Genomic DNA, 24,586 nt, shown 5'->3' with positions numbered 1-24,586 from the left:
CCAAATAACGATCTTGATTAAATGAAGGCAAGTTCCAGAAAGGTGGTTTTCTGATAGTATGCACAATCACTTTGCATTGTATATAAGCTGCCTTTTCAAACATGCAGAGGTACTCCTGAGTCTTAGAGGATAATGTGACCAATGTTTTAGTATGTAAGGTGACAGAAGGACAATGTACCTCCAATAACATGAGCTTACCTGGCAACAGGTACTGTATTGTGCTAATAAATATTTCCCAGCAGGTTTAAATGTGGTGGCTACTGAGAACATTGTGTTTTGTCCATGTGATTGGAAGCATATTTTGTTTTTTGAATGCCAAACCGAAGAATCCTGAAGCCAATATGAATGTTGTAAGCTATTCCCATTAATCAGCATACTTTCAAAGATTTCTCCCTATGCCTTTCACACATCTTTTTCCAAATGGTCGCATTTATGATAATTTGAAATTTCTCTTTACGAGAAACACACTACTATATTCTATAAAGAAAATTTACTGGAGAATCATAACAATGTTCAGGTGACCAAACTAATAAAAGTCACTATGTTTTCCCTTCTGTATTTAGAGTCAGATAATTTCCTACTGGGGCTATGAAAGTGAAGAACACGAGGTTATGACTGAGGATGGCTATATACTCTTAATCTTCCGGATTCCACATGGGAAGAATGAGAACAAGAGCTCACATAACAGTGAGTGACAAAAAAGTGGTCAGAGCGAAAGGCGTGCTGTGCAAACCCTTGCATTATTAACCGCTCCTGAGGAGCCCCCAGTTCTCCCTGGCTTCCACACGCAAAGCTAGGCTTCCATCCTGTATGATACCTGCCATGGGAGTCGATGTTATTAGAAGAAAAAGCACCACCGGTTATGAGACTTTAGATTTCTGGGCAGAATAAACGCTCAGAATCCCTGCCTGAAAGGGCAAGAACTTCCAGCATTGACTGTAATACTTGATTTACAGTTCCGAGAATTCACTATGTTGTTCTTCATAACAGTGGTATTGGGTTCTTTCTGACTAAATGTCTAAGTATTCAAGGATTTGTTGAAGTTATTTATTAAATATTCTGATATTGTCTTTTGCTTGGAAATCTTATAAATTAAAAACATTTAGTAGGGAAATTCATATTTACTCAATAAGGAGCAGGAAGAAGAAAGTAATCCTGTGAGTCCAGTGATTATTTTATTCTGAGGGAAACAAGTGATAGTTATAGCTATTGAGTGAGGAGGATCTGCTGTTAACACCTCTATTTGGATTGCAACTGCCCTATGGTAAATAAACAAGCTGACAAAACAAAACAACCAAACAACAATAAAACAAAATAACAACAAAAGAAAAAACAAAAACAACAACAACAAAACAAAACAAAAAAACCAAGCATCGTCGCTTTTAATCACAGCACCGGGAAGGCAGAAGCGGATAGATCTGTGTGAGTTCGAGGCAACCCTGGCCTACATAACAAGTTCCAAGCTAGCCAGGGCTATATGCTGAGACGAACGCCACAAAGCAAAAACAAACAAACAAAAAAACACTAGTCAGAAATAATAACAAAAATCCCCAAATCAAACAGTATTAGGATGACTCAAGATTACATTATCAATCAAATATTTCCCAGGAGGAGATAGGTGTCAAAGATGATAAAGAGGACGTAAACATGAGAAAATTACAGGGGCCATACATAGATAAAGTATGATGGGCTCCAGGATCTTGCATTCTTAAAAACCAATAAATAACAAATACTTTTTGTTTTCTTTTCAGCTAGGAGGCCAGTCGTGTATTTGCATCATGGATTGACTGTCTCTGCTGATTACTGGATTCTTGACCCTCCCAGCAACTGCCTCGCCTTTCTTCTGGCAGATGCTGGTTTTGAAGTGTGGCTGGGGAACAGCAGGGGCACTAACAATGCCAGGAAACATGTGCGCCTAGACCCAGATTCTAAAGAATTTTGGGATTTTAGGTAAGAGAAAAGATCTTTTATCCCGATACATTTTCCTTAAAACTATCTTTAAGGGTTCTAAGTTGTCACAGATTTACTCAGCTTGACCGAAATGACACCATTAAAATGTCCTTAACTAATGAATAGTATTTTGAGTCTTTAAGATTTATTTTAGTGTGTATCTCTGTATGTCTGTGTGTAGTGTGTGTGTGTATAGCTGTGTGTTTATGTGTGTGCATGCATATATATATATATATTTGTATGTGTGTATCAGTGTATGCAATGTGTATGTCTGTGTGTCTGTATATGTGTAGTGTGTGTGCACGCATGAATGTATGTCTGTGTATGTATCTGTGATGTGCTTGTCTTTGTGTGTACTATGTATGCATGTACATTTACAGTATGTGAGTGCTGAGGTCACAGGATTTGTATCTTTCCCACTGGGGAGCTGGAGTTTGGGTGGTGGTGAGCTGTTACTTAGAGCAGTAAGTGTCTTGAAGCACTGAGACATCTCCAGCTCCTTGAATAACATTTTTAAAGGTTGATAGGTTTAAAGGTGGACAAAATTTTATATTATTAATTTAGTTTCAGATAAAAATTAAAATGTATGTATCATTTCTCTATATCTCTTGACTTGTAACTACTAATCACTGTGCTACTTCACCTTGTTATTTTAGAGGCTATTTCATTGAATTTGATATTTGAATTGGTATTTGAACAGAAAAGATGCCCATGTTCTGTATATATTGTTTGATAAGCATAAATCCCAGTTCCAAACATCGGTATATTTTTCTTTTGTTGTGGCTTCTCCTATTTTTTATGAAAAATAATAGGGAAGGAATAAAAGAGACAAAATATTTAAGATCCATTTCTTTTTTTTCCATCTTTATTAACTTGGGTATTTCTTATTTACATTTCGATTGTTAATCCCTTTCACGGTTTCTGGGAATAGTGATTGTTGCTTCCTATTATATTTGTATTTAGATGTGAGATTATGTTTGAGTGCTTGTCTTCTCTTTGTTTTGTCGCAAAACGATTAGTTTCTTGCTTTTTCTAGGGTGTAGCTTACCTCCTTGTGTTGGGATTTACCATTTATTATCCTTTGTAGGGCTGGATTCGTAGAAAGATATTGTGTAAATTTGGTTTTGTCATGGAATATCTTGGTTTCTCCATCTATGTTAATTGAGAGGTTTGCTGGATACAGTAACCTTGGCTGGCATTTGTGTTCTCTTATGGTCTGTATGACATCTGTCTAGGATCTTCTGGCTTTCCTAGTCTCTGGTGAGAAGTGTGGTGTAATTCTGATAGGTCTGCCTTTATATGTTACTTGACCTTTCTCCCTTACTGCTTTTAATATTCTTTCTTTGTTTTGTGCATTTGGTGTTTTGTCTATTATGTGATGGGAGGAGTTTCTTTTCTGGTCCAATCTATGTGGAGTTCTGTAGGCTTCTTGTATGTTTATGGGCATCTCTTTTTTAGGTTAGGGAAGTTTTCTTCTATGATTTTGTTGAAGATATTTACTGGTCCATTGAGTTGGGAGTCTTCACTCTCTTCTATACCTATTATCCTTGATCTTCTCATTGGGTACTGGATTTCCTGTATGTTTTGGACCAGTAGCTTTTTCCGTTTTACATTATCTTTGACAGTTGTGTCGATGATTTCTATGGAATCCTCTGCTACTGAGATTCTCTCTTCTATCTCTTGTATTCTGTTGCTGATGCTTGTATCCAAGTCTCCTTGTCTCTTCCTTTGGTTTTCTATATCCAGGGTTATCTCCCGTTGTGCTTTCTTTATTGCTTCTATTTCCATTTTTAATTCCTTTACCTGTTTGCTTGTGTTTTCCTGGAATTCTTTCAGGGATTTTTGTGATTCCTCTCTATAAGCTTCTACTTGTTTATTTATGTTTTCCTGCGTTTCTCTAAGGGAGTTCTTCATGTCTTTCTTGAAGTCCTCCAGCATCATGATCAAATGTGATTTAAATCTAGATCTTGCTTTACTGGTGTGTTTGGATATTCATTGTTTGCTTTGGTGGGAGAATTGGGCTCTGATGATGTCATGTAGTCTTGGTTTCTGTTGCTTGGACTCCTGCGCTTGCCTCTCGCCATCAGGTTGTCTCTGGTGTTACTTTATTCTGCTATTTGTGATAGTGGCTAGACCATCCTATAGGCCTGTATGTCAAGAGTGCTGTAGACCTGTTTTCCTTCAGCCAGTTTTGGGAACAGAGTGTTCTGCTTTCAGGCATGTAGTCTTTCCTGTCTACTTGTCATCAGCTGTTCCTGTGGGCATGTTTCCTGAGTCCACCAGGCAGGTCGCTTGGAGCAGAAAAGTTGGTCTTACATGTGGTCCCATTTCTAAAGTTGGTCCTGGGGGGGCTGCTTTTGAGGTCTCCATGAGGGTGGCAACCAGGAGGGCCTGAGCCACCTTTACCCAGGGCCCCTATGCACCGGGGTCCCAGATGGCATTAGGTGTTTTCCTCTGGATTCAGAAATGTGGGCAGAGTGTAGTCTCTTCTGGCTTCCCAAGCGAGTCTGCTTCTCTGAAGGTTTAGCTCTCTCTCTCTCACGGGATTTGGGTGCAGGGAGCTGTAGACTGGGTCCCTTCAGGTCCACGTGGTGTCTGGACCACAGGGGACCTGCTGCTTGAGTCTTAAGTTTCATTTCTATCACAAAATGCCAGACGATCTTTGTGAAACGTGTCCCTGTTGTCTAAAAGCTCTTCCCATTTTCCTTTTTTTGGTATCTATCAACTTCACTGACCATTTTAATGTACCATGCCCAAACACAAATAACAACTATTCAAACATGTTATGGGAATACCATGATATATTTATCATAAACTCTGGTACAGAAAAAATGAATTTAGAGATACAGTTAGTCATTTAATTGGCTCTAATCTCTGGCTCTGGTCAAAGTACACAAATGAGACCATGCCAAGGCACTGTGGGTATTGTAGTAAGCAGGAGGAGACCTGGTAGAGGCTCTGCAGGAGATATTTGATCATTGTTGTCTCAGCACTTATGTATGTGGCCCTGGAGGAATTATTTTTAAGTCTCTGCTAAGGTGATGTTCAGTTACTATAATTAACAAAATCTCTCTGTTTTTGTTTTATACAGTTTTAATGAACAAATAGAATACGACCTCCCAGCCATCATTTATTTCATTTTGAATGAGACAAGACAAACACAAATTTACTATATTGGCCATTCCCAGGGCGTCTATCTTGGTATGTGGAGAGAGACTGAAACCTGAACACAGTAATTTTGATCACAAACCACACAAATATTCTTTAGCAATAAATTCGTTTTTAGAAATGACACTTTGTCAGTATTTAGGAACATTCAGACTTGCGAGAAATTTTGAAATCCAGTTGTTATAATGGTTTCATTTGTTATCAGACATGTTTGGTGTTGTTTGATACAGGGTCTTCTATGTAGCACAGGCTGGCCTCAACTATGCAACTATTGACTCCACTGAAATTACAGCCGTGGGCAATTGTACATGGCTAATCTTTTTCAAAATAACAGGAATAATAATAGACACATTTTTTTCCTTTTCTTTTTTTCAGAGCTGAGGTCCGAATTCAGGGCCTTAGGCTTGCTAGGCAAGCTCTCTACCACTGAGCTAAATCCCCAACCCCAATAGACACATTTTTAATCATTATAATTTCCTCCATAAAAGATAGTTGAACAATGTAAATGTATTAAGATTCACATGGGATTCACTTTACCTTCCAAAGCAAAGCTCAACGCCTTGTTCTTTTATGTCTTTAACTGATTTTTTAAAGAAAAATTGATGTACGCACACTGCTTTTAATTTATTTATTTATCTTATTTATTTATTTTATTTATTTATTTATTTTATGTATTTATTTAATTCATGTAGGCACTCTGAATATTTAAATGCAGAGGACCTAGTGAGCATCCACAGAGCTCTGAGTAGTATTGTGCTGGCCTGGTCTGGAGCATGCTCATTTACTCATTGCAAATATAAGGAGAAAAAAAAACTTGTTTCCAAACCTTATGCTACCTGGGAAAACATTTTTAATCAATTTTCATGCCACTTTAAAAAATACCGTGTTTTTCCCCTTAATTTATTTGTTTATTCACTTTACAGCCCTGCTACCTAGTCCCCTCTCATACAGTCCCTCCCAACACCCTCCCTCCCCTTCTCTTCTGAAAATACAATGTCCTTACTACTTTGCTGAAAATACAGTGTCCTTACTACTTTGTTGACTATTAGCTACAATGTACGTGTACATTGTACACTAAAGAAATGTACTTCTCCTAAATCTCACAGTGGAGATAATTTTGCTTGGTGCTTACTAGATGGAAATAGATGCCCTCATTTTCTTTGAGTTGTAACAAGCAAAATTGTCTCCACATGTTCCTAATTTCCCCTGGGAGCAAACATCCTCAATGAGAAAACACTAAAAATAGAATGGTTATTTACTAAGGGTTTTCCTAGAAGTTATAAACTATAATTTGATTATGTTAGTCCCATTATATTACACATACACACACACACACACACACACACACACACACACACACACACACACACAATGGAGCCTGGGATTGGAGGAAAGAATTCTTGAGAAGCCATAAACATCGTTTACCAGCCACAGAGGGGCGTGTCCATACCCAACTACAAGAGAAGATTTGTATGGTTAAAAAAAAATTAAGGTGAAATTTAATGGAGTAGCCATTTTTTTAAGATAGGCTACTCAACTCTTGAAAGCAATTGGTGTATGCGGGTCTTCCATGCAAACCACAGAAGAAAAAAAGTATTGAAAAGATTGATACAATAGAAATGTAACACTGGATTTCAAAAGTGTTAGAGAGATTGATTAACAATAGGGAAATACTTGATTTGTCCAGATTTTCACTTTTTGGCAGTAATAGCAACAACTCACTAAGTTACTGAATGTCTAGCTAAGCAAGCACAACCTTTCCCAGTGATTGGAAAAATGAAGGCCACGTCAAGCGGACTTGAAAGTCACAGGTGCTGTGCTTCCGGATGAATCAGAGAATCACCTGAGTAAAGACTGAAATATATGACAAAGGATACTCCTGCAGTCTCAGTGGAGACTAAAAGTTCAGAGAACTTCGAACCAAGGGGAAAATACCTAGAAGTGATCTGTTCTTTTGTTTTCTTTCAGCGTATGCAGCATTTGCGACAAACCCACAACTGGCCCAGAAGATCAAAATCAACTTTGCCCTGGGCCCTGTTGTGATCACCAAGTATCTGACAGGTGTCTTTCGCACAATTGCATACATTCACCCAACAGTGATCAAGGTTTGTAATTCTTTCTAACAACCCCTTACCAGTTAGGTACAGTTTTCAAAACTAGAGGTGGTACCCCGTCGAACATGCTGAGACACTGCCTTCCTGCTCAGCACCCTGGTGGCCACACACAGCTCTCCCATAGCTGGTAATGCATTTCCTAGGGTGCTGAGTCCTGCCAGCTACCAGTGGACCATGAATAGTTTTCCCTTTTCTCACCTACTTTTCCTATCTACTGAAACCTTATTAACAGATTTTATCATAAAAATGTTCCGTGTGCATTTTTTTTTAAAGGTTTCAGACTGAGATGTCAATAGAATGACTGAGATTTTTTTCCCTTTTAACTTATTTTTGCTTTCCATTGTCTGGACTGTAACACATTTAATTTTCCCCATTGTTTTAAAAGTCCTTCTAATTGCATCTTGTACAGAGTGCTGAATAATATATTAATATAAAATAAATATAATTATAAATGCTTTAGTTTGCAGAGAAACTTTAGTCAGCAAAGTTGGATTCAGGGTCTTGCCTCATCAACACTCTATTGAGTACACTTCTTCTGTATTCTTGCCTTCAGTTTGTCTCTTTCAAATAGGGAGCCATCTACAATTCTGACATGGAGTTAAGTCTTATTTCGAACTCTCTTGTCCTGTTTTAGTTGTAGAGTACACTAGTGGCACGTTAATCACTGAGAAAACCTTTATGTCCTCTCTAAAGATCAAGTGGGTGGCTCCTGCAGAGTTCAAATCCTCTTTCTTCGTGTGTATCTGGATGTGTCTGTGTGAGCGCATGTTCTATGTGCATGTGTGTGAGGGAATGTTAGAAATGTTGCGTGATGAATGAATAGCATTCATGAATATCATGATATCTTGTTAGAAACCAGTTTCATTCTGTGCTGGTTTTTTTTTTTTGGTTCTTTTTTTTTTTTTTCGGAGCTGGGGACCGAACCCAGGGCCTTGCGCTTCCTAGGTAAGCGCTCTACCACTGAGCTAAATCCCCAGCCCCCATTCTGTGCTGTTTTATCAAGCTCCTGTGTTCATGGTCATTTGGGCTTTTTATTCTTTACCTCCCAGTTAGCTTCTACAACTGGTTTGTGACGTCAGAGGGTTTTTTGGGTTTTTTTTTTTTTGGGGGGGGGTAACTTTGCTAGACTCTCTTGTCATGTAGTGCACTGGTAAAATGATTCAATGTGTAGTGGCAGTGTGTCAACTTGTAGCTGTGTTTGATGACCTGAGTTCATCCTCTGATCCCCACATACTGCAAGGAGAGACTCCTCAAGTGTCCTGCATGTGCTGTGGTGCACATAAATGCATGTTATAGAATACTCTTACCTGACATGTACTAGGGACATGCCTTTTCATTATCTAAAGTATATGATAATTACTTTAAACAATATGTTTGCCACATATCTAATTTTTAGACATTAGCTTCATTATTAATTTGATGGATTTATAGCTCACATAAATTAAAAGACATTCATTAGAAGTATAGACTTAAAATTTTTGATATGTGAAAAGCCACAATACTTGCTCATTTAAACAATGACATAGACAATCTCTGTCACCTCAGATAATTAGTTATTCACCAAAGTGTTCTGATAGAGCTGAAAAGTACGTTTTCATGGCATGACTTAGAAGGCATAAAATGTAATAGTGAACAAGACCATATAACTTTATCAGGATGTTGAAATGTTGCTTTGTGACTCAAATTCCTTCTATTCTTGCTTCTGACTGGACAAATGTCTCGGAGCTACTATTTAAATATGTCATTTTCAGACCATGTTTGGTGAAAAGGATATATTCAGCAAATCAAATGCGAATGACATCCTTCGGTTCTTGTGCCATCGGGAACAAATTGCAACAGCTTGTACTAGTCTTCTAATAGTGTTGTTTGGATACAACCCCGGGAACTTAAATGAGGTATGTGCGATTTTTGTTTTCAGGAAAATGTTTTTCTAATAATGGTTGGTGATGTTACCAGTTTCTTACTGGGCACATCTTAAAGTTGAGGACTATTTGCTTCCCTTCTATAGAATATGCTATGTAACGATGTAATGAGATGAACAGCTCATATTTTAAAATGTCGCATAGTTTGCAAAGTTGTAAATGTGGCTGTAGAAATCCATCTATATCATACGTGGATGAATACCTGGGTATCACGAATTTAAATTTTTAATACATATTTCCCCGACTTTTTTTTCAATTGTCCTTTAAGATTAAAGCTTTTTCCCAAGTAGATCATCCCTGCCACATACTATCATATAAACCACAAAAATACTTAGCTTCTTTCTGTGGTAAAAATTTAGTTTTTCCTTTTAATTGATTTAGGAAAGATTTGAATCATATAAGTAACACGTTTTCCTCTTTCCCAGAGTCGTATTGATGTATATAGTGAACATATTCCAGCAGGAACTTCAGTTCGAAGTATACTTCATTTTTCTCAGGTAAACTTTTTCTCTGCTTCAATTTATTCTCTTTTTTGTTTGAAATCTTCCCTCCTTGATAAGACTTGACAATTCTCTAGGTTATGATGATGATGATGATGATGATGATGATGATGATGATGATGATGGTGGTGGTGGTGGTGGTGGTAGTGGTAGTGATGGTGATGGTGATAAGGTGGTGAGATGATGGTGATGATGATGATGATGATGATGATGATGATGAAAGATGGATGAATGGATGGATAGATTGATAAATGATAGAAAGATAGATAGATAGATAGATAGATAGATAGATAGATAGATAGATAGATGACAGTGATTGTCTCTGACGTAGAGGAAACACTACTCTATAGGCAAATGATAATTATGAAAAAATTGTTCCATCTCTATCTTTAAAGCAGTAACTTTTGTATTAAAACACATAAAACTAGGCTATCTGGGGCACCTGCTCAGTTGAATCCAGAGGGACTTATTTGGAGATAAGGCTTGAACCTGGCTTCCAGGAGAGCTGAGGCTATGACCCCAGCCCAGTCCAGAGCCTTTGGCCACAGAGGGTAAAAATGATTTGAGTTGGAGCAGGATGTCACAGACAGGATGGTTGAACACTGTATTTTCTATAGAAGAAAATATATTTAAATTTAAAAACACAGAAATCTAGTATAAATGTATTTTATGTGAAACTAACAGTAATTTTGGCAAGTATCAGGTATTAATAAAAGGCAGAAATTTTGGGTGCCTTTGAAGTATAGACATAAATTATGAACTATTTCTTCATGCATTTAAAAAAGATTTCTCACAGTAGCAATGTAGGATAAAGATAAAAATGATCTCATACTACTAAAGCCATTGCCATGACATAAGCTGATAGCTAGAGCTCCCAGGGACGAAACCACCAACCAAAGAGCACACATAGAGGGACCCATGGTTCCTGCTGCATATGTAGCAGAGGATGGCCTTGTTGGGCATCAAGGGAGGGGAGGCCCTTGATCCTTTGAAGGCTTGATACCTCAGGGTAGGGGAATGCCAAGGTGGGGGGGAGTGTAAGGGTGGGGAAACTCTCTCATAGAAGCAGGAGGAGGGGGATAGAATAGTGGGTTTCTGGAGGGGAAACCAGAAAAGGGGATAACATTTGAAATGTAAATAAAGAAAATTTCTAATAAAAGACAAATAAATATATATATATATCCTCTTATTTGTAATTTTTTCATTCATTCACAGATATTTGTCTTTTAAATTTTATGGTGGTATTTTAGTTTTCTCTGTACTCACTGGATGAAAATGTTTGGCTCTCTTGTTCCAGAAGCAGTGGAATGACCAGTGTCCCATTTCAACAGGCGTCTTATAGTGTTACCTGGACGACAGCAGCCTGTTGATCACAGCTCCATAGTCTCAGACTTTGAACCTTGTGAAAAGTCAGTGTAGACATGCGTGAAGATTAGACTGCTATGGAACCCTCATTCCTTTGTACTTTTTACAACTCTAAAAAAATTGGGTTTTCAACAAAAATGTGCTAATACTTGAAAGAATTGCCTTTGTCATGAGAACCATCGGAAATGTTTTATACAAAATAAATTCTATACAAATACAGAATAATTCAATTGTATTTTAGTCCTGATACAAATGATACTTTGTATCTGCAATTAAAGCAAACTAATTTATATTTTAAAGTTTTCCTGTAGCCAGAAAAACATTACCTTATTGTCTTAATGTAAGGTTTCATTGATGTGCACTTAGATAATTTAAAAGGTGTGCGTGAGTGTGTGTGTGTGTGTGTGTGTGTGTGTGTGTGTACCTGTGTGTGAATGTTCTTGTATGATGGTGTACATGTGTGTGACAGTGTCTTGTCAAATGGGTGTTTCATATCCCAAAGTGCTGTTTTAATACACTATCCAACTGTTTAATGAGATGCTATCTCACTGCTCTGAAACTGGCCAGGTATGTTAGGCTCTTTCCCTTAAAAAGCTCCAGGAATCTGTCTGTCTCTGACTTCTAAACTGTAGGATTTCAGATACACCTCAACAATCTTTGCTTTTTTATTCTAGGTTGTGGGTATGAAATTTAGGTCTTAGTGCTTTCAAAGCAAACATCCTACTGGCTAAGATATTTCTCCAGTTCCAAAGTATTTCCACTTTAAGAATCAATTATAGCTTGAGTTTTACTTATAGGTCTAAAATTAAATATAGTAAAAATTAATGTTATAGCAAATTTGTATAAGAGACATGGATCTCTTATAAAATTGTAACAATACTAGCATTTTCACACTTCAGTGTCTTTCTACGTATGACACTACCACACATAGTATATTACTACTGTATTGATTTTTGGTAAAGAATACTTCAATGACTAACTCTCTTAATCGTATTTCATCTGTCTAACTGATATGGAACGTTTATGCTTGCATTTCAGTTTCCATTCATCCAGGATCACATGATGCGATGACAGAATTTTAGTATACATATATCTTGTTATAGTGAATCTGAGCCCGAGGGTCACATGGAAAAGGAGGCAATACAGATCCCCAGCTCTTAGCGACCTTCTTTGGGACGGTTTGTCAGTAACAGTCTATTTTGTCTTTTAGGGAATCAGATCAGGCTTATTCCAAGCTTATGACTGGGGCAGTGAATCTCTCAATGTGCTACACTACAATCAGGTGAGTCTCTGTTTACAAAGTGTAAAGATTTCTCCCGTTTGGAAAGCGTATGAAAGATCTAAAGAAATGCTTAATTTTTAAAGACTGTTGAGAGCTTGAAGGGGCTCGAGACCCCATATGTACAACAATGCCAAGCAACCAGAGCTTCCAGGGACTAAGCCACTACCTAAAGACTATACATGGACTGACCCTGGACTCTGACCCCATAGGTAGCAATGAATATCCTAGTAAGATCACCAGTGGAAGGGGAAGCCCTGGGTCCTGCCAAGACTGAACCCCCAGTGAACTAGACTGTTGGGGGGAGGGCGGCAATGGGCGGAGGGTGGGGAGGGGAACACCCATAAGGAAGGGGAGGGAGGAGGGGGATGTTTGCCCAGAAACCGGGAAAGGGAATAACACTCGAAATGTATATAAGAAATACTCAAATTAATAATAAAAAAAGACTGTTGAATATTTTTTATACTTCCCAGGATATTGGTAGACAGATATCATAGAGGGCTTCAAAAAATGAAAACATTTCTTTTAATAACCCTTTACGTATTTCTAGACAGCTTTCCATTCGAAGTTCATAATGGCTGTATGATCTATCAGAGGGTCATTGATATCTTCATGTCAAACGTAAAAGAACATAAATTTCGGAGGGTTTCTAGACTGATAAAATTGTGTATGCTACATGATGGCACTTTCCCAGTTGTACATTACTGCCTTGACAAGTGTTGAGAGTTTTTAAATTCTCTCTGAGTTCAGGTACAGATACTGACTGAATCAATTCATAGATTAGAATTTCCAACTCATGGCTCATACTTTGATGTGCTATTAACGTAACATATTCCCTATTTCCTTTAGTCTACTCCTCCAATATACAACATAGAGGACATGAAGGTTCGAACTGCTATGTGGAGTGGTGAGAGAGATCTTCTAGGAGATCCAAAAGATGTTAAAAACCTGGCAGCAAAAACTCCCAATCTGATTTACCACAAGAAGATTCCTCACTATAATCATATGGATTTTATACTGGGTAAAGATGCTGTTGTACAAGTGTACAGAAAAATCATTGAATTCATCAATAGAGATCAATCAGAGTGAAGATTTTTTAGTTCTCTGCTTATTTTTCCTGCTTATTTCAGAGGGGGCAGCCTCATCCAAGCAGGGGATGGAATAGGGTGTTTAAGTGGGAAGGGTGATAACATTTGAAATATAAATAAATAAATTGATCGATAAAATAAAGTAAAGGAGAGTTCTTTGCTTTTCCTTAGTGAAAGGCATTTCTTGATTTCCTCTTCTTTTTGTATTTTTTTTTTGATGTGGCCTTGGCTGTCCTGGAACTCATTCTGTAGACTGGGCTGGCCTCACACTGAGATCCATCTGCCTCTGTCTCCTGAGAAATGGAATTAAAGGTGTGCAAAACCACCACTTGGCATTATTGTGGGGTTTTATTGCCTTGTATAATTTATGTAAATTCTATGTCCAAAATGAATAAAATCTAATAATAAAACATTTATTTCACCTTGCAAACATTTTCTAATTTAGGCATACTTATTTATACATCACTGAGAAGAAATATCTTTGAACCACAGGACTAAACTTTATCTGAAATAAGGAAATTTCACAATAGATACAAGAATAAATCACATAGTGGTCTATATGTTAGATGCTAAACCTAGAGATTATAAAAATGTCTCCCTTATTAATATTATTTTTGAAATGATACAAAAGTATCACATTGGAGCTGGTCACATAGTTCTGCCTTTTTAACTCTTATGAATAGATTAAACACAGTACTTCTCGTGTCCTAATGATTATGTAAACTAGGCACACTTTTGAATAGATGCCTTGACAAATATTCTATCATACAGAAGAAAGGCCATTTTTTTTACTGTTTTTATGGTAACCCGTAGTTACACAGAGAAGTGTTTTCATTGTTACTTAAGTTAATCTGAACTGTTTCCAGGTGTACATAAATACTTTTTTTTTTACTTATGCTTTCCATTTTTAGTCCTTGCATTTATTTTGAAGGATCTGAGTTTTGTTATGATGTCATAGAATCAAACATTGAAAATTGACTAGCATGTGCCCAACAAATGTTTGAAATCAGGAACTAATATCCTAGTCAATTTTATAGGCACTAACTACATACACTTGGTTTTTCATATATAAATTAGAGGACCTGGGTACTCAGCTACATTCAGCAAGCTCTTCCCTGCTTTATGCAAGACCGAAGGACCACAGCTCATGGACAGACATTAAAGTTCAAGGCATCTTGTGCCACATAGCAAAATGAAGTCTGCACAGACCCTGGCCCATGAGATCTTTCTCGAATCCCTAAATGAATGGATAACAACTAAATTAAAAATCCAACTTTAGACTGAACCCCCAGTGAACTAGTCTATGGGGGGAGGGCGGCAATGGGGGGAGGGTTGGGAGGGGAACACCCATAAGGAAGGGGAGGGGGGAGGGGGATGTTTGCCCGGAAACCGGGAAAGGGAATAACACTCGAAATGTATATAAGAAATACTCAAGTTAATAAAAAAAAAAATCCAACTTTAGGGGTTGGGGATTTAGCTCAGTGGTAGAGCGCTTGCCTAGTGAGCGCAAGGCCCTGGGTTCAGTCCCCAGCTCTGAAAAAAAGAAAAAAAATCCAGCTTTATCAGACAATTTAAATACTTATTTAATAATCGTCTTTTTCATTGAAAATTTTTTTAGAAAATAAATAGGCATCTAAGGAGTAATAATAAAATAAGATAAACCCAAACAAAACAAACCTCTCAGAAAACAGCTACACTAAGCTCCTGTCTGCAAGCATAACATAGCATCAGCAATAGTATCAGGGTTTGGTGCACACCCGTGGAATGGATACCAATTTGGGCCTGCCACTGTATGGTCTAACGTTCAGTCTCTGCTCCAATTTTTTGTCCCTGCATTTCTTTTAGACAGGAACAATTCTGGGTCAAAAATGTTAAGGCAGGTGGGTTTACCCAATCCCTCCACTGGGGGCCCTGGATGGTCTCTTCAGATACCTTCTCCCTACTGTTGGGCATATTGGCTAGAGTCATCTCCAATGAGTCCTGGGAGCCTCTCACATCCCAGGTCTCTGGGACTTTCTAGAGGTTTTCCCCACCCCCCACCCTCAGCAGCTGCATATTTACATTCATTTTCCTGGTCCTCTGGACTTCTCTCCTGTTTCCCCTCACACCTGATCCAAGTCCCCCATCTCCTCCCCCTCCTCTCTCCTACCCAGGTCCCTCCCTCCCTCTGCCTCTGCTCCACTATGTTCCTAGCAGCCTTATTCATAATAGCCAGAAGCTGAAAATAACCCAGTTGCCCACTGCCTGAAGAATGGATACAGAAAATGTGGTTCATTTACACAATAAAATACTATTCAGCTATTTAAAACGAGGACATTATGAATTTTGCAGGCAAATGAATGGGACTAGAGAAATGTCGTCTTGAGTGAGGCAACCTATATGGGAAATGAAATGCATGGTATGTAGTCACTGATAAGTGGATATTAGCCAAAATGTACAGAATACCCACAATACAACCCACAGATCATAAGAAGTTTAACAATTCATGATGGTCTGATATAAGTGGCGTCTTTTCAATTTCTCATATCTGTTGAGACTTTCTTTGTGTCTAAATATGGGGTCCATTTCATGAGGTGCTGAGGAGGTATATTCTTTCATGTTTGTGTGAAATGTCCTGTAAACATTTGTTAGGTCCATTTGGCTTATAGTATCAGTTAACTTTATTTCCTTTTCTCCTGGATGGTTTGTCTACTTACAAGAGTCAGATATGAATCCTTCTACTATCACTGTGTGAGGGTCAATATGTGATCTAAGCTGTACCAGAAGTGTTTATGAACTTGAGTGACCTTGAGTGATGTATATGCTTGGTGCATATACATGTTGAAAATTGTAATGGCCTCCTGATGGATTTTTTTTTCCTTTGATTAGTACGTAGTTCTTCCCTATCTGCTCTGTTTGGTTTTGCTTTGGAGTCTTTTTGTCTGATATGAAAATGGATATGCTGGATTTCTTCTTAGGTCCATTTGTTTAGAATACTTTTTCCATCCTACTCTGAGGTGATGTCATCCTTGACATCTAGGTATGTTTCTTGATCATACCAGAAGGACAGATCCTGTTTTCAAATCCATTCTGTTTTATTGAGAAATTGAGACCATTTGCGTTGGAAGTTATCAATAAGCAGTTCTTGTTGATTCTGGCCTATCTGCTTTCCTGGCCAGTTTGACTAGAAAATTCCCACAAAATGAGTTCATTTATGGGTGGGTAAGGTGAAGGAATGAAATTGTGAGAAAGAGAATAGGAAAGGATCTGTATTTGGAGATGGGGTCAGAGAGGAAGGGCAGGGTGAAGAAGTGGTCTGTTACACATGAGACTGAACAACTACTGGGTTTGAGGCTGGTCAACTAGATTTGGAGAAAAGGCTAAAAGCAGAAGATGTGGAGATTGCTTCCAAGCACTTAATATTTTTATGTGTTGGCATTTTGAGTTTACACAGAACGAGCAAAGACACAGGGTCCCTCCAAGATATAATCAGGCTCTGAGCTTGCCGGGAGGTTCAAGCTCAATGAACTGAACCTTGAACAACTGGGCAGAAGCGTATTTATTGATTGTTATACAGAAGTTGTTTGGGGATAGAACAAGTTTCTCATACCAAAGCCCCTGATCATATTTCATGAAGAAAAACAACCACCACGAGACCTTTGGTTCTGATTATGCAGTGTTTAGTTCTGATTGCGCAGTGTTTAGTTCGCCATCAATGCAAGCCATCCCAGGTGTGCAGGACCATATTATGACCAAAGTCACATAAAAGCTGTAAAGCTCCTTCAGGAAAACAATTCCGTAAATCACAGAAAGCAATCACTGCTTTAGACAATGATTTCTTCAAGGTCTAAGTACCTCTAATAAACATCTACTTTGTTCTCATGTTTACCCTAGATAAAATGACTCTACTAGACAACCGCTACACTTATGGATCTAGTAGGTATCAGGCTGGAAAACATAGCTATACGTTAGTTGTCTGTGGGAAAAAAATGTTCCTTTGGATAAAAAAGAAAACGAAACTTTGAATTTTAGAACATTAAAGACATAGTAGTAGAACATTCCATGATCATGCACTTACATGACAGAGAGACAGAGAGAATGAGACAGACAGAAAAAGAGAGACCAGAAAAAAAAAAAAAAGGTTTATGAAGTCAGTGGTGAGGGACTAGATCGGCCTACAAACTCAAAGCCTAATAACCACTAAAAGGAGTGTTTACGGCCTTAATTTTAATAAATTCTCAGTCTTTTTAATTGATCTTTTTTTTTAATATACATTCTAACTGTGTCGTCCCCTCCCCTAATTCCCTATCCCATTCCCTCTCCCCCCTGCCTCTATGAGGGTGCTCCCCTACCAACCACCCACTCCCACCTCATCACCATAGCATCCGCCTATGCTGGGGCATCAAGCCTCAACAGGACCAAGGACTTCCCCTCTCATGGATGCCAGATAAGGCCATCCTTTGCTACACATGCGGCTGGAGCCATGGGTCTCTCCATGTGTACTCTTTGGGTGCTGGTTTAGTCCCTGGGAGCTCTGTGGGGTCCAGTTTGTTCATATCTTTGTTCGTCCACTGGGGCCGCAAACCCCTTCAGCTCCTTCAGTCCTTTTCCTAACTCCTCCATTGGGGTCCTTGTGCTCAGTCAGATGGATGGTTGCAAGCATCTGCATCTGTATTGATCAGGTTCTAGCAAAGCCTCTCAGGGGATAGCCAGGAGAGACTCTTTCACAGTAGCCTTCCTGATATTCCAACTCTTATCTACCCCCATCCACAACTCCCGATATATTTCCTGAGCCACTGATGTAGGATAAGGCTTTTAATGTAACCATCTTCATTTTTCACAGACATGGGAAAAAATTCCAAAATCTTTGAGGGGTTGAAGAGATGGTCCATCAGTTAGGGAAGGATGTTTGAATCTTGCTCAGAAAGAGAAGATAGATATGAGGTGAATGGGAAGAGGCAACCAGGTGGGAGATGCGGTGAGGAGGAGAACAGGGATGGGCAAGGAGAGGGCTAGGAGTGAGAATAAAAATCTGTGATATGCATCTCTGGGACTAACTGAAGAAGTGGGATAGTGGAGGCCCTTGGGAATCTCTGGGAGTGACCATAGCTGAGGCTCCTAGAAGCTGGGAATATGGAGAGTGAAGTGGCCACTTCCTGTAACCAGGTGAGACTTCCAGCAGAGACAAACCCTCTCATAAAACCTATGATGGTGGGGCTGGGGATTTAGCTCAGTGGTAGAGCGCTTACCTAGGAAGCGCAAGGCCCTGGGTTCGGTCCCCAGCTTCGGAAAAAAAAGAGCCAAAAAAAAAAAAAAAAAAAAGCACTGACTGCTCTTCCAGAGGTCCTGAGTTCAATTCCCAGCAACCACATGGTGGCTCACAACCATCTGTAAAGAGATCCGATGCCCTCTTCTGGTGTGTCTGAAGACAGCGACAGTGTACTTATATACATGGAGTAAATAAATCTTTAAAAAAACAAAAAACAAAAAAAAAAACCTATGATGGTTTCTTAATGTAGGTATAGATATCATCTTAAATTTCACAGAAATATAACAATATTGAAATGCTGTAACAGTGGAGAAAGAAAAGAGTGGAAGACATTTGGTGATTGGATATTTTAAAAGAAAGGAGGAAATACTCCAGGGAAAGCAGAGTATGGAGGAAAAGAAAAGCCTTTCCCTCAAAGTACAGCTGGGTCTAATGTGCATGGATTCAATATGTTGCTCAGTCCAAAGCATGGAGCAGAGGCATGTGGAATACTGTTCTAGTTTTTAATATCCACATTGCTCTTCAAAAGAGGAATTGATTTACTTAAAGAAGACTTTTATAAGTGTCATTAAATTAGAATTTAAAACATCTGACTTTTCCTGTGTTGTACTCAGCTCAACGTAGAATAAATAAGGATATTAAAATTTCAGGAAGGTGGGCACTCTCTTAACAATTTCTCTAAAGAAATACCAAAACAAAACACCATGCTCTCAATTTTACAGTATCTGTCTAAGATTATCAGATGTGAATCAAGAGGCTATGGAAATAAAAATCTTTTAAATTGAAATAAGACAAGCTTTTTCCAACAGGTCACTACCGGAATTTGAATTAAAGCCCTGCTGAGCAGAAAGTCATACTCTGCTAACTTGAAAGTTTTGGGGAGTCATAATGTTCCATATTCTTTGGCAGAACTAATATTTATTCTAGTCTTTATCAAAAATACACAAAGAATTAAACATTCATGAATTTCCCCTGAGGCTGCAGGTGACATCTCAAAGCACATCTTGCTATTCAGGGATGAAAAATCCCCTTTGGGTTGATCAAGAGGAATCCCTATTCCTAAGCTTCTGCTGTAAAATTACAAAATTTTCCATTTTAACAATTCCAATCTCCCCTCTGTTTCTGCAGTGGGACTTGCCCATCCTTGATTGGTTGGTTGGTTGAGTGGATCGATGTGCAAGTTCAAGTGCACCACTAGGTTAAAGTATCATTTCTCTCTTCTGGACTCTGTTAATCAGTAATATTTAGACTATTTATTCAAGTCACCCAACTTCAACTCCAGTGCTGTCTATACAAACAATTATAAGTTTTAAAGCTCATTATGAAAATATATTAGAAATAATTAAATTACAATATCCTTTAAACTTCAGAATGTTTGAAAGAGTAGGTGAACATTAATGGTATTATCTGTGCTAAGATACTGGCTGTTGAGTTAAACTTGTCTCGGTTTGGGTTTCTATTGTTGCAATGAAACACCATAATCAAACAACACGTTAGGGAGAAAGGGGTTTATTTGGCTTCATGGTCATGGTCCATCATTGCAGGAAGTCAGGACAGGAACTCAAGCTGGGCTTAAACCCAGAGACAGGATCTGATGCAGAAGACATGGAGGGTTGCTACTTATTGGCTTGATTCCCATGGATTGTTCAGCCTGCTTATAGAATTCAAGACACCAGCCTAGGTGTGGCATCATAAACTTGCCCTCCCCCATTGATTACTAATTAAGAAAATTCTTACAGCTGGATCTCGTGAAGTAATTTTCTCAACTGAGGATTCTTCCTCTCTGATGACTCTAACTTTTGACCAATTGACACAGAAAACCAGCCAGCACAGGGTACAAAGGAAAAGAAAATAAACCAAGTAAGATTACTGATTAACTTTTGATCAACTGCAAAAAAATTAGAAGTGAGAAAAGCAAACAGAAGAGTTAAACAATAAAGACAATGAGAAGGTGTGGTGTGTCTCTGGTTATAGGTAAGGTAAAGAGGTTTAAAAAATCATTACAAAAATAGTCCTAGCACTCAACAAGCTGAATTGGTGTGACTCCACAACACACCCTTGGTGGAAGACGGGGACAGACAGAGGCAGAGACAGATTCCAAGGAGCTAACTCTCTTGTGTGTATGGTACATGCATGTGTGATCTAATGCATGTGGGTCGCACATACTTGTTTGGATATGCATGTATGCTTGTCCATGTGCTATGGAGTACAGAGGTTAATACCAGGTATCTTCCTTGATTTTCCCACCTTGTATAATGATGTTGCTTCTCACTTTATCCCAGAGCTCGATGATCCAGGGAATATAGCTACTCAGCTTGCTCCAGGGATCTTATATGTCATCCTATTGATTACAGAATTATGGCCCACCATGATCATCCTACACTTGTGGTGCAGAGCTTGGATATCTGGATGCCAATCCTCCTCGTGCTTATAAGACAAATATTTTACCGGATGAGGAACATCTCCTCAGCCACAGTGCTGTTTGTTCTAAAGCACCTGCCCCTCTATCTCTGGCTGTCTTGTCTCTCTCAATCTCTGTATCTCTGACTCTGTTTTGTATATGTGTGCATATTTATATACATATACCTATGTATGTCCACATGTCCACATGCATGTAGATAGCAGAGGAGAACCTCTGTTGTCAGAAAGTAGTCAAACTTTCTGTTAAGACAAGGTTTTTCAATGATATAGTCTAGAACTTCATCTTATAGGCTGGACTAGCTGCTAGCTGATCAGGGAGCCTCAACAGATACAGCTAGCTCTCTCTCTCTCTCTCTCTCTCTCTCTCTCTCTCTCTCTCTCTCTCTCCCTCCCTCCCTCCTCCTTTTACCTTTGATGATAATATACCTTTTAGTAGGTTCCAAGAATGGAACCCAGGTTGTTTGGCTTGTACTGTAAGATCTGACCTGTTGGGACACCTTGCCAGCAACTTCATTTAAAAAATAAAATAAAATAAAATGAAAGAATTCCTCCCAACCAGATCTGATATAGTACCACCATACAGCATTGACCTACAAAATATCAGAGTGAACTTGACCTTATGATCTTCACTAGAGTCTACCTCTTTCAACTTCAAGTCAGCGCCACAACTATGGACAAGTTTCCAGCCCACTGTCCTTTGCGATTTTGAATAGAGTACAGGCTTCACTTTTTTCCTTCTTTTTTTAATACAACTTCTTTTTATTGAATATTTTTATTTACATTTCAAATGTTACCCCTTTCCTGGTTTCCCGTCCCTAAACCCCCATCCCATCCTCCCTTCCCATCTTCTATGAGGGTGTTTCCCCATCCAACTACACAATCCTTCCTGCCTTCCCACCCTGACATTCTCCTACACTAGGGGACAGGGTCCAGCTTCGGCAGGGCCAAGGGCTTCTCCTCACATTGGTGCCCAACAAGGCCATCTTCTGCTACCTATGAAGTTGGTGTCGTGGGTCCCTCCATGTGTACTGTTTGGCTGGTGCTTTAGTCCCTGGGTGCTCTGGTTGGTTGGTACTGTTGTTCTTATGGGGTTGCAAACACTTTCAGCTACTTCCGTCCTTTCTTTAATTCCTCCAATGGGGACTCCATTCTCATATCAATGTATGGCTATAAGCATTTGCCTCTGCATTTGTCATGTTCTGGCAGTGCCTCTCAGGAGACAGCTATATCAGTCTCCTGTCAGCATGCAATTTGTGGCATCAGCAATATGGTCTGGGCTTGGTGACTGTATATATACAGGCTGGATCCTAGGTGGGGCAAGTTCTGAATGGCCATTTCTTCAGTCTCTGCTCCAAAATTTGTCTCCATATCTCCTCCTATGAATATTTTTGTTCTGCCTTCTAAGAAGGACTGAAGCATCCACATTTTGGTCATCCTTCAGCTTCAAGTATTCTGTGGATTATATCTTGGGTAATCCAAGCTTTTAGACTAATATCCACTTATCAGTGAGTGAATACGATGTGTGTATTTTTGTGAGTGGGTTACCTCACTCAGGATGTTATATTCCAGTTCCATCCATTTGCCCAAGAATTTAATGTAGTTATTGCTTTTGATAGCTGATTAGTACTCCATTGTGTAGATGTACCACATTTTCTGTATCCATTCCTCTGTTGAAGGGCATCTAGGTTCTTTTCAGCTTCTGGCTATTATAAATAAGGCTGCTATGAACATAAGGGAGTATGTGTCTTTGTTATATGTTGAAGCATCTTTTGGGTATATGCCCAGGAGTGGTACAGCTGGGTCATCAGTTAGTACTATGTCCAATTTTCTGAGGAACCTTCAGACTGATTTCCAGAGTAATTGTCCCAGCTTGCAATCCCACCAACAATGGAGGAGTGTTCCTCTTTCTCCATATTCTCACCAGCATCTGTTGTCACCTGAGTTTTTGAGATCTTAGCCATTCTGACTGGTGTGAGATGTAATCTCAGGGTTTTTTTGATTTGTGTTTCCATGATGACTAAGGATGTTGATTAGGTGCTTCTCAGCCATTTGATATTCCTCAGCTGAGAATCTTTGTAGATCTGTACCCCATTTTTAAAAGGATTATTTGACTCTCTGGAGTCTAACTTGAGGTCTTTGTATATATTGGATATTAGGCCTCTGTTGGATGTAATATTGGTAAATATATTTTCCCAATCTGTTGGTTGCTGTTTTGTCCTAATGACAGTGCCTTACAGAAGCTTTGCAGTTTTATGAGGTCCCATATGTTGATTCTTGATCTTAGAGCATAAGCCATTGGTGTTTCTGTTCAGGAAATTTTCCCCAATGCTCATGTGATCAAGACTCTTCCCACTTTTTCTTCTATTAGTTTGAGTGTGTCTGGTTTGATGTGGAGGTCCTTGATCCACTTGGACTTAAGCTTTGTAAAGGGTGATAAGAATGGATTGATTTGCATTCTTCTACATGTTGACCTCCAGTTGAACCAGCACCATTTGTTGAAAATGCTATCTTTTTCCACTGGATGGTTTTAGCCCCTTTATAAAAGATCAAGTGTCCATAGGTGTGTGGGTTCATTTCTGGATCTTCAATTCTATTCCATTGATCTACGTGCCTGCCTCTGTATCAATACCATAGAATTTTTATCACTATTGTTCTATAGTACAGCTTGAGGTCAGGGTAGTGATTCCCCCAGAATTTCTTTTATTGTTGAGGATAGTTTTCACTATCCTGGCTTTTTTCTATTCCAAATGAATTTGCAAATTGCTCATTCTATCTCTATGAAGAATTGAGTTGGAATTTTGATGGGGATTGCATTGAATCTGTAGATTGCCTTTGGTAAGATGGCCATTTTTACTATATTAATCCTGCTAATCCATGAGCATGGGAGATCTTTCCATCTTCTGAGATCTTCTACAACATTTTTCTCAGAGATCAGAAGTGCTTGTCATACAGGTCTTTCACTTGCTTGGTTAGAGTCACACCAAGGTATTTTATATTATTTGTGACTATTGTGAAAGGCGTTGTTTCCCCAATTTCTTTCTTGGCCTGTTTATCCTTTGAGTAAGGATGGATATGTTTGAGTTAATTTTACATTCAGTCACACTTTTACAGCTTCACACAATGACCTTTCAGGGCCTCTTTCCACCTTGGGACCTTCACGCAGGCCTAACCTCCCATGCACTGCCTGCCCTCTGGAGGTTCTCCTTAACAACAGAGGACGAATCCACCATTCCTTACTCAGACATCCTTCCTGACTCTAAAGCTAGACACAGGGACAAAACATGGCTTCTTGAATCACATTTGCAGCAGCGTTTGCCTTTTTTTGCTTTTAAGGAACAGAAAATGCCTTAGACCTTTCCTTTCCACAAGTTGGAAGCATAGCTGGGTGGGATCTATTTCCAGGGGACCCTTTCCTTATTCCATTTTGGATCAGGCTTCTCCTTAATCTCATTTATTTTAGCAAAGACCTTGTCTCCAGCATTACATTTTCTGGTGCTTTCTTCTCTTCAAATTGTCCATTTGGTATTCCCT

At 38.9% G+C, this 24,586-nt stretch overlaps 1 protein-coding gene across 1 annotated transcript; it reads left to right on the top strand.

The window, feature by feature from the left end:
- Positions 1-248: 248 nt before the first annotated feature.
- Lipj (lipase family member J) lies at positions 249-13,596 on the top strand. The gene is made up of 9 exons (XM_006231304.4): positions 249-350; positions 564-687; positions 1,752-1,950; positions 5,042-5,151; positions 7,087-7,223; positions 8,984-9,127; positions 9,580-9,651; positions 12,230-12,301; positions 13,148-13,596. Exons 1-9 carry the CDS (start codon positions 249-251, stop codon positions 13,385-13,387), a joined length of 1,200 nt encoding a protein of 399 aa, XP_006231366.1. The 3' UTR covers positions 13,388-13,596.
- The last annotated feature ends 10,990 nt before the right edge of the window (positions 13,597-24,586 follow it).

Source organism: Rattus norvegicus, chromosome 1 (assembly GCF_036323735.1).
Source record: "Rattus norvegicus strain BN/NHsdMcwi chromosome 1, GRCr8, whole genome shotgun sequence".
Classification (NCBI taxonomy): domain Eukaryota; kingdom Metazoa; phylum Chordata; class Mammalia; order Rodentia; family Muridae; genus Rattus; species Rattus norvegicus.
Note: the sequence above shows the minus strand (reverse complement) of the source record. Positions and strands in the feature narration are given on the sequence as shown.